The sequence below is a fragment of the Pogona vitticeps genome, chromosome 12 (assembly GCF_051106095.1).
Source record: "Pogona vitticeps strain Pit_001003342236 chromosome 12, PviZW2.1, whole genome shotgun sequence".
NCBI classification, from domain to species: domain Eukaryota; kingdom Metazoa; phylum Chordata; class Lepidosauria; order Squamata; family Agamidae; genus Pogona; species Pogona vitticeps.
Genome location: NC_135794.1, coordinates 7,614,737 through 7,625,159, shown reverse-complemented (window position 1 = coordinate 7,625,159; position 10,423 = coordinate 7,614,737). Strand labels below are relative to the sequence as shown.

Below are 10,423 nucleotides of genomic sequence, written 5' to 3'. Positions count from 1 at the left end.
AGGAAAACAGTGTACATGAATGCATGTAATACAACATGTGTGCAAAAGGGCCTATGAGCTTTGATGCAGACTCCAGATTCTCAGTGCAGGATTATCTCATGTTGGATTAACTACAGGCACTACTGTTCTACCCTTAAATACAGAATTGTTCTCCTTCCCCAGTGTCACGAATCTAGAAGCAAAGCCCTTCCATCCTGTATCTCCTTACAGTATTAGTGTTTCCACTCCAGAGCTGGAAATGTTGTATCTTTGAATTAAAACTCCCAGCATTTAGTCCGGAGCTTCTGGGTGCTCAAGTCCAAAAAAGGAACATTTCAAATAGGGGGTTGCCAGGATTTCTAATTTCAAATGCAATCTCATCCTTTTTTAAAAAAACTAAGAATTCAAAATAGCACATCTGCGCCACCTACTGCTGGGTTCTGACACCTTTTCTTTTTACATATATACAGTATACTCTTTTATCAACATTTTCCAGTTAAATGAGTATACTGCAGGAAGCAGAAGGATACTAACAGTGAACATTCAGACAACGAGACAACAGGAGGATCCAATAATGTAACACCCAAAGTGCAATAGATAACAAGATGAGTAAATCAAGTACACAAGGGGTTCCAAAATGTATAGCAAATTAGAGGGAAGCATATGGATTACAGTGTATGTAATGAATGCATGAATGCACCTTCTCTCCCTTAACAGCGCATTTCACCACCTTTGCAGCTTTGAAGTCACATCATCACAATGCATTTATTAGGACCGAATGTCACAAACTAACAAGCATGCTTGCTGTTTGGATTTTTTTGCTGCAAGAATCAAACTGTATTCTTACCTGTTTAAAATTCCCAAAGTCACTCTCAAGTTAAGATCTGGGAGACAGCAAAGGGACGTGGTGGTGCTGCGGGTTAAACCACAGAAGCCTCTGTGCTGCAAGGTCAGAAGACCAGCCATCATAAGATCAAATCCATGCGACAGAGTGAGCTCCCGTTGCTTGTCCCAGCTCCTGCCGACCTAGCAGTTTGAAAGCATGTAAAAATGCAAGTAGATAAATAGGTACCACCTCGGTGGGAAGGTAATGGCGTTCCGTGTCTAGTCGTGCTGGCCACGTGACCACGGAAACTGTCTGCGGACAATGCTGGCTCTATGGCTTGGAAACGGGGATGAGCACCATGCCCTAGAGTCAGACATGACTGGACTAAATGTCAAGGGGAACCTTAACCTTTATCTAGACATCAAAAGCCAATCCCATTCTAATCCTCATATACCAGGATGGGCTATTTTAATATTCCTTAGATCCACATTTTGATGCAGAATACCACAAGGAACTGAACCTACCATTTATTCATTTATTATTTTGACTTCCGTACCACCTCATCAGTGAAAACACTCTGGGCAGTTCACAACCCATCAAAACATAATTGCAGGAGAATGCAATAAAAACTTCGTTTCTAGCTCTATTGATAAAAACAACTTTAAAATAAATTAAACAAATTTGAACATCCCAAGTCAATTATTAAAATACTAGTAAAAAGCAGCTTTATAGTTTGGTTTTAATTAACCTCTGGAAAACTGAGAGGGACTGTGCTTGACGAACCTCTGTATGAAGCTTATTCCAGAAGGATGGAGTTACAACCGAGAAGGCCTGGATGAACTGAGGGTAACTAGTAGTTCAGCGGAGAGACACACTATTTCAGATGGCAGTGGATCTTCCTCTGTCAGAAGTTTTTGAACAGAAATGGGAGGGGCATCTATTGGAGAAGTTTGAGCTTGGCACAGGATTGGAGTCAATGATCCTTAGGGTCCAGCTCTACAATTGTGACCCTACAATTGTGAGCCCGCGAATGCACACATCCATACAGAAGTGTGTGTGTTTGACTGGCATCTGCTATAAAGTCACTTCTGCTTTAATGCCACCCTATAATTTGATTTCCTCCCAATGGTCCTGTCCTTTATCACCCTTCTCCCCTCTTATATACAGTATGTGAAGCCTGAGGTTTCTTTTATGGAGCCAGTCCGTCTCATAGCCTCCCTTCCTCTTTTCCTACTGCCTTCCAGTCTTCCCAGCATTATTGCCTTTTCTAGCAAGTCCCGCCTTCTTCTCAAGATATGACCAAGGAAGGAGAGTTTCAGTTTTGTCCTCTGAACGGCTCAGTGCTTTAGGTATGGTGGCGAGTTCGATTCCCCCCTATGCCTCCTTGACCATCCTTCCCTTTCTAAGATGATGATGATTTCCACACACCTCCCTGAGGCTGGAGCCTTGATTTGATCTCGAAAGGCACAGAGACCCACACACAAGCAAGACCAAACAGCAACGAAGGAGATCAGGGGAAAAAAAAACCCTCCTAGTCTCCCTCGCTCTCCTCCAGCTCGCCTTGCCTGGTCACATGACCCCCGTGGCAACACTAAAGGGGAGGGGAGGCGAATGGGCGGAGCTTCGGCGGGTCTGGGCTCCGCCCACCTCCTCCGACCAATGTCTCCTTGCCCCGCCTCCGCCTCTCCCCGGCGCCTTCCTTCCCTCCCTCCCGCGAGAAGTGGGGGCTGAGATCTCGCGAGACTCCGGCGCTGCGGTAGAAGGAGCCCGCTCTGCCGCGCTGAGGGGGAGGGAAAGAAGGCGAAGGCGAGTGAAGGGCGGAGGAGCCGGAGTCGGTGGCCGGGTCTCCCTCTCACCAGAAGACCGGGCAAGGACCTTCTTCTCTCCCTCACCCTCCAACGGTTTTCTCTCTCTTTCTTTCTCTCTCTCTCCCCCTCCCCCTTCTCGGCCCGCTCGACGACGCCGCCTCCGGGCCGTCCTCTGCCCTCCCCTCCTCAGCCCCGGCCACCGAATCGCCTCAGGGCCGGCCGGCCGGCTCGCCCGCCCGCCGCCCACCAGGATGCCGCTGAGGGGCTCCGGGCCGCTGCCCGCGGCTCTTTCTTTCCTCCTGGCCACGGCAGGGAACCTTTTCCCGTCGACGGTCGACGCGCAGAACGGTGAGGGAGAAGCGGCCGGGATGGGCCTGAGGGGAATTTGGATGGGGGGGAGGGGCGGCGGCAGTTGGCCGTTGGCGGGAGGGGGAACCGGAGTTCGGCCCGGTGGAGGGGGGGGACCGCGAGCCTGTCGGGGCTCCAAGGGGGGGGTGACACGGATGGATGGGTCGCAGCAAGGGAGCTAGGTAAGCGGAGGGGGGGAAGAAGGAATACATGTGGGGGGAGGGAGGGTCTGACCACGGAAAAGGGTCAGTGCAAGGAGGGGCCATGTGGTGCAACGGAGGAGGGCCGGGGGTGGTGGTTCAAATGGTGGCCCAGACGAGAATTAGCCGTGAGCGTGACCTTGGGCCCGCTGCTGGGGAGAGGGGGGCCGTTATTACCATTCTCGGTCTTGAGGAGGAGGAGGATCGTGACACCCCCCCCGTGGGTTGTTTGTAAGTTCAGGGAAGGTGCAGAGCTGGAAATGGGGTGGGAGGTGGAGAGTGAAATTCAGAGGTGGAACATGAGGGGGTAAATTTTTGGGAGGGAGGGTTAGGCTTGGAGGTCTGGGTTCAAATGCTGACACCGCGAGGGAGACTCTCTCGAGTGACCTTGGGAGGCAGTCGGTCCCTGTCACTATTATCATCCTGATTAGCCACGTTATTGGTGACATCATGAGTCGTAATTTTTGTCAGGATGCATTAGGGTTCTGCAGAATGTGCTCCGTGTGAGACTATGAAATATATTGTGGTTTAAGGGAAATAAATATTGTTAGCATAATCCTAGTCTTCTGTAGAGAGTTGTCATGTGTTGAGTGCATTCATGCTTTGCACATATGCTGAGGATTGGTGCAACTAGAATGTTGGTCTTTGGGTATACAGACTTGATTTTAATGCCCGATTTTGCCACAGAGTTTGCTGGCTGACCTTGGACTGCTAGGGTCCTGACATCTGCAATATGGAGATAATACTGATCTGCTTTACAGTGTTGTTGCAGGGATAAGAGGTGGCAGACAAAATAATATGTTCTGCTTAGAGTTCACTGGAGAGGCAGAAGAAGGAATAAAAATGTTACAGGATGATGAGTTATGATACGGGGAATTAAATGACAGTAGCACAAAGAAAATGTATCAAAGGTACATTTTAATTATCAAAAAAGTTACTTCCCAATTGATTCACAATAGATGAACAGCAAAGTGAGTCTTTACCTTGTGTGTGTGTGTGTGTGAGAGAGAGAGAGGGAGAGAGGGAGAGAGAGAGAGAGAGTGGCAGGAGCATTCATCTCCAATGGAGAAAGCAGTGCCAGTGTCTCTTAGTAGTTAGCAGGTGTGTCAAAATATAATAAGTGAGTACTTCATAAATCTCACAAGTGTTTTGCTTTCTCTCCCAAGACTTTCTTTCACTTGTAATGCATGAGACATGTTTAAGTGGAAAACTAAAAAAAGCATTACAATTCATAGATGTCTGTGTTCGAAAGCAAAAAAAAAAAAAAAAAAGGTCTGCAGCTGGAAGTTTTAGCTGTGGCTGTTTTATGCTTTCCTTCTTTTTCAAGGCCCCTCTGAGATTGTGCTACTTTGATTAGTGTGTGAGGTGCCTGTGCTAAAACAGAACATCGCTGTCCGCCTACTGCATCTATTGGGCTTCTGTAAATCATGTATAATGCAATGGATATTTTTTCTTCCTTAGCAACAAAAGAGAGTTCTTCTGATAGGCCCATTATGTAAAACCTGGCAGTCCCTCCCCCCCTTAAAGTGCCATAAGAAACCTAGCATGAGTTTGTAGTGAAGTGCATGACAATTGTGACAAGACTGGAATAAATGAAAGGAAGTACAACTTTCCTGGAGAAGGACCAGCAATTTAATGACAGTGTAACTAAGCACAAGATTCAAGATTTGCTCTGCTTGAGTTGTGTATTTTAGGGTATCTTAAGACATGAAAATCACCATGCTGTCAAAGTGATTTTGATGTATGAAAACACTTTGCAGAGTTTTCTAGGTATAGAATATTCAGCAGTTCTTTACTCTTCCCTTCTTGGGGGTGCCTTGGGACTGTGCAGCTTGCCCAAGGCCATAAAGCCTGGCTCTTCTCCTGGGACTAACAGAGGGGAACCAGATTCCGAACTTCTGGCTCTGCAGGAAGGTACTTAACTCACTCAACCATCTAGCCAGCCTCAGATATAGTGAAGGGGACCATAATTTCTGGTGGGGGGTGGGCTGAGGTAGTATTCAGAATTCAAGTGATAGTAGTATGAAAGGGATTTCCTTACTTGGTAGAGCATTTTGTTTCCCAGGTTTTTCCTGTGATCTTGACAGTTTGTGTTGGGTAGAACCTTGCTTTAAATCTCCTGGGTTATTAAAATAGAAGGTATGAGTGAAAAAGATCTGCAGTGCTTCAGTATAAATAATTGGAACTGTGAAATTGAGCACAATATGCCAAGACAGAACTGGGCCAACTAGTTCTGTAACTGCTTAAGGTAAAAGAGAATTGTGGAGATTCTGTTTTGGAAATTGGCATTGAAATGGCTGGAAACTTAGTGAGAACTTGTTCCTTATCCTTATATAATTTCTCAATTATGTGTTTTAGATATGTTCTATTTTTGTCATCACATTGGCTGACAGTAAAGATTTGTACATGTTGCAGTGTAGAGATTTTTAATTCCTCATTATTTAATACTTGTTTATGTGAAATGAGGTGAATAGTTTTCTACAATCTGATGGCATTTGACTTCGTTAGAATAAAATGGACTGATCCTGTTCAAACATTAGGCTTGTTGTGGTCAAGAGCAGGAAAGACAATGTATTATACAGTGGTGCCTCGCTTGACGATGATAATCCGTTCCAGCAAAATCGCTGTACAACGAAATTGTCGTCAAGCAAAAGTAAAAAACCCATTAGAATGCATTAAAAACCGGTTAATGCGTTCTAATGGGCAAGATACCTCATCATCCAGCGAAGATCCTCCATAGGGCGGCCATTTTCCGGTGCCTGTAAAGCGAAAAAGTCCTCCTAAACACAGCGGGGAGCCATTTTGCACAGCTGTTTTCTGATCGTCGTTAAGCAAAAAATCTGTTCCCGAAGCAGGGAACCGATCATTGTCAAGCGAAAAAATCCCTTTGAAACATCATTTTGCTATTGCAATAGGGATCGCAAAAACATCATCGTGAAGCGATTTGTTGTATAACAAGGTAATTGTCAAGTGGGGCACTACTGTATATTATATCAAACAGATATATCTGAAGAACCCCTGCCTTGCCTTTTTTTTGGCAAAATTCACATGCATGAGGGTTGAGGGAATGTATTAGTTGTGTCCTTGAGATAGTTCAGACCCAAGCCATTTAGGACTTTATAGGTTAAGACCACCACTTTGAATTCTGCCTGAAAATGGATCAGCAACCAATGGAGCTGCTGTAACACAGTGGTTATATGATCCATTAACAAACTGGCTGGTTAAAGGGATCACATAAGTGCTGAAGTTTTGAATCTGCAGAAGTTTCCAAATGGTTTCCAAAGGCAGCCCCATGTAAAGCACATTACAGTAATCCAGCTATATAACTAAGGTATGTGCCACTATGGCCAGATCAGACCTCTCCAAGAACAAGTGCAGCTGGCACACTAGTTTAAATGTGAAATGTACTCCTGGCCACCTCCAAAATGTGGGCATCCAGGCTAAGAGAGAAATCCAGGAGCACACCGAATCTATACACCTGTGTTTTCAGAGGGAGTGTAATCCCATCCAGCACAGCTGCATCTCTTCCTTGATCTTCCTTTTGACTGACCAGAAGCACCTCTGTCTTGCCTAGATTAAGTTTCAGTTTATTCATCCTCATCTAGTCCACTGGTTCTTAACCTTTGTTACTCAGATGTTTTTGGACTGCAACTCCCAGAAGCCTTCACCATCAGCTCTGCTGGCTGGGGTTTCTGGGAGTTGCAGTTCAAAAACACCTGAGTAACAAAGGTTAAGAACCACTGCCATTACTGACATCAAACGCTGATCTAGAGGGGAAACAGCTTCCTCAGATTCAGCTGGAAAGGGGAGAGAGAGAGAGTTGGGTCACTGAACTCTGAAACTCTAGACCAGGGGTGTCCAACCTTTCACCTTCCCTGGGCCACATACATTTGGTTTGGGCCACATGGGGGGGGCAGCCCTAGCCGTCCTCCGCAGCTTCGACTTCGGTGGCTTTATGGGGCCGGGAGGAGGTCCACCTATTGACGGGGACAGCACAATGCAGTCACGCAGCCCCCTCCCCTCCTGCTCCTTCCTTCCTTCCCTCTCTCCCCCTCTACTGTTGTGACATGCCCCGGCCACATTCCGGTTGCAAGCGCCGGCAGTGTAACTTGAAACTTTGGAATTTCTTTAAAAATAAAAAATTGCACTGGGCCACATTACGAGCTGACCTGGGCCGCATGCGGCCCTCGGGTCGCAGGTTGGACAAGCCTGCTCTAGACAATCTCTCTCAGTGGTTTCATGTAGATGTTAAATAGCATTGGGGACAAAACAGAACCTTGAGGGGTGCCACAGGCCAACCACCAGGGTGTTGAGCAGTAGTCCCCCAACACCACCTTTTGAGTTCTGTTCTCCAGGAAGGATCAGCGCCGCAATAAAATAGTATCTCCAAGACCTATCCAGAGAGATGGGCCAGAAGGATACCATGGTCAATGCTATCAAAAGCTGCTGAAATGTCCAGCAAAATCAATAGGGGCATATTTCCCTTGTCCAGTTCCCAGCATAGGTCATCCACCAAGCCAGCCAGAACAGTCTCCACCCCATAACCTGGTTTGAAGCCATATTAAACTACCCAAATACTAAAGTGTTTCCCTTAGTTGGCAGGGCATCACTACATAGAACCTGCAAGAAAATATGCAGTGCTATTCACTGCATTTCACACTCTTCTCCTTGGCTTTTTTCATGGCCTCCCTTGCGCCCGTACAGTCAATCAGCCCTGAGTTTGCTCAGTATTTTGTGTGGTTCAAAGCAGTCATTAACACTGATCACCATAGTTAGTATTTAAAAATGCTACTTAAAATCTTCGTTAACAAATTCACAGAGACAAACATGGGAGAGGAAATCTGCCATGAGAACAGTGCAGGGGAAAACTGCTTTATGTATTACAAATCCCAGAATTCTGCTGGGGGATTCTTTGTAGTTCGAAACAGCAACTCTTCCGGATTCTGGACATGTAGGCCATACTCCCATTTCACTTATGCAAGCATAAATTAATAATTTGATTTTTCTTTTTCCTACTTTTACCATTGTAGAGGTTAGAAAAATGTAAATGGTACAGTGTTTGCTGTAACAAGGACTGCTCAGTCTTCCTCAGCAACAGCATACCTTAGGTGGGGTTCACTGTTAAATAAATCTTTTAACTGAACGTATACCATATATTTTCTGTGTATAAGACGCCCCCATGTATAAGATCCCCCCCCCCCGCTTTTCTAACCCAAATTTTCTTTCTTTGCAAGAAAGTGAAGGGGGAAAGCAGGTTTGTGCAAAGAAAATGGAGGGGAAAAGCACTTTCCTCTCAAGAAAGTGAAGGGGGAAAGAAGGAATTGTTTCCCCCTCCACTTCCTTGCAAGAAAAATGCTCTCCCCATCCACTTTCTTTGCAAAAACCTGCTTTCCACCTCCTTACTACCGCATATAAAATGACCCTCAATTTTCCCTCTAACTATTTTAGAAAAAAGTGTTGTTTTATACACAGAAAAATAAAGTACCTATCTACCATTATACTTCTTACTTGGGTATCAAGAAGCCTTCTCATCGGGCTTCTTGGTGTCATATATATTGGTGCCAATGAAAGTGAAAACTGTATAGCTGCTGTGATTTACACTGTGTTAATCTCTCTTCTGAGTTATTGTAACATGCCTTACATGGGGCTGCCCTTGAAGACAATCAGGAGGTTCCACTTGGTGCAAATTGTGGAGGCCGGGATTTTGACAGAAAGAGCTCTTATGGTTCATATAACATAAGGATAAGCCCTAAAGGAGCAACAATGGTTGTCTTTTTATTTCTTAACTTAATTCAGAATGCTAGTATTAACTTAAAATGCCTAAGTAACTCAGGATCCAAGTATCTGAAGGAATATCTCTCTCTGTACATAGCTCCTTCTATTAGAGGGAGTATAAAGGGTGATGATATAAGATAAGACCTTTTCTTTGGTGGTGTCAGTTGCAAGATGCTGTCTTTCTGGTGCGAATTTATTTCAGCAGCTGACTGAAACCTCTGCCTGGTTGCCATTAGCAGTCATTAAGGAATATAAGTAGATTCTATGTGTTTCTTTCTGCTAGTTGGTATTGTTAGGTGTTGTATTTTATTATTCTAGTTGTTTGCTTCTTTTTATTTTACTGTTGTTTCCTGCTCTTGGATATTGATGAAGGATGAGATATAGACAGAGGAAAAAGGAGATAATAGGTAGAAGATTATGTGGGATGCCACTTTAAAGGAACTGGGTTTTTTGTCTCAAATACTGATGGCTAATTTGATTTTTACAAGAAGGTCCAACAAAGACACAATAGGTCCTACAGAAGCAGAGTTAGCAGTTTGTAAAGCAACCAGGGTATCTGGCTAGAAGAGGGAACTGCTTGCAGTTAGGTGTCACACAACTACTTGGAGGGCAATAGTGGAATGTTTACTTCTAAATAATGAGGTGAAATAAAATGCTATTTGGTTTTCATTTGGTTGTCAAAAACTTTAGACTTTCATGTGCCTTTCTACTGAAGTGCAAGTTGCTTTTGGCTGCTCAGTTCATCACCAGACTGCAAACCCTGATAGGTATAAGCCAATATTAACCTTACAAACCCCTAACATTCCCAGAATTCCTAGACTGGTTAATGAATATACTGTATAATGGCATATTAAAATGAAGTTGTGTAATTGCATGAATTAAGATATTGCATAGTGCTCACTGTCTGATACTGAAGTCTATTCCTCTTTTGCCCGTGATGAGTAGCACTAGAGGACTATAGTTCATGTTTTTGCCTTTAGCTCTCATATTTAAATGACCTTGTTTGCAATCTTATGATACTTATGTGAAAATAAGTGTTCATATAGTTTCTATTCACTTTAAAAGCTGTTACTATTTTACTTACACACTCAGTTCATACTTGGACTTATTTAGAACTTTGCTAGCTGTTCTGGAGAACTTAAACTGTTATTACTAATCAGTTTTCAGCACCTTAAATGTTGTTTGAATGACTATCTATTCTAGGTATTTTTGAAGACCTACCAACATTTTATAAAGAGTGGTACATCGCAGGACAAAACTATAAAGACATAGTATAGGGTTTGTATATGAAAATTAGAGATAGTGTCAGTTAGTGGTATTAATGTGACTGCTTCCAAAGAGGCTGACTCACAACAGACATCATGTCAAGCAGCCATAGTAATTTGACACAGTGCCAGAACTGGCAAACCACGGAGTGCAGTTGATCAACAAACCTGAGACAACTACAGTACTCATCTTCACATTTTCTTTTCTTTGGAGTACATCAG

At 44.3% G+C, this 10,423-nt stretch overlaps 1 protein-coding gene across 2 annotated transcripts in view; it reads left to right on the top strand.

The window, feature by feature from the left end:
* Positions 1-2,528: 2,528 nt before the first annotated feature.
* NPTN (neuroplastin) overlaps positions 2,529-10,423 on the top strand; it is a 50,961-nt gene continuing 43,066 nt past the window's right edge. The window contains exon 1 of one of the 2 annotated variants that reach the window (XM_072982059.2): positions 2,529-2,961. In XM_072982059.2, coding sequence (XP_072838160.1) covers positions 2,865-2,961 — 97 coding nt within the window. In that variant the 5' untranslated portion in view covers positions 2,529-2,864. The remainder of the gene's footprint in view (positions 2,962-10,423) is intronic. The other variant, XM_072982058.2, reaches the window with a different exon arrangement.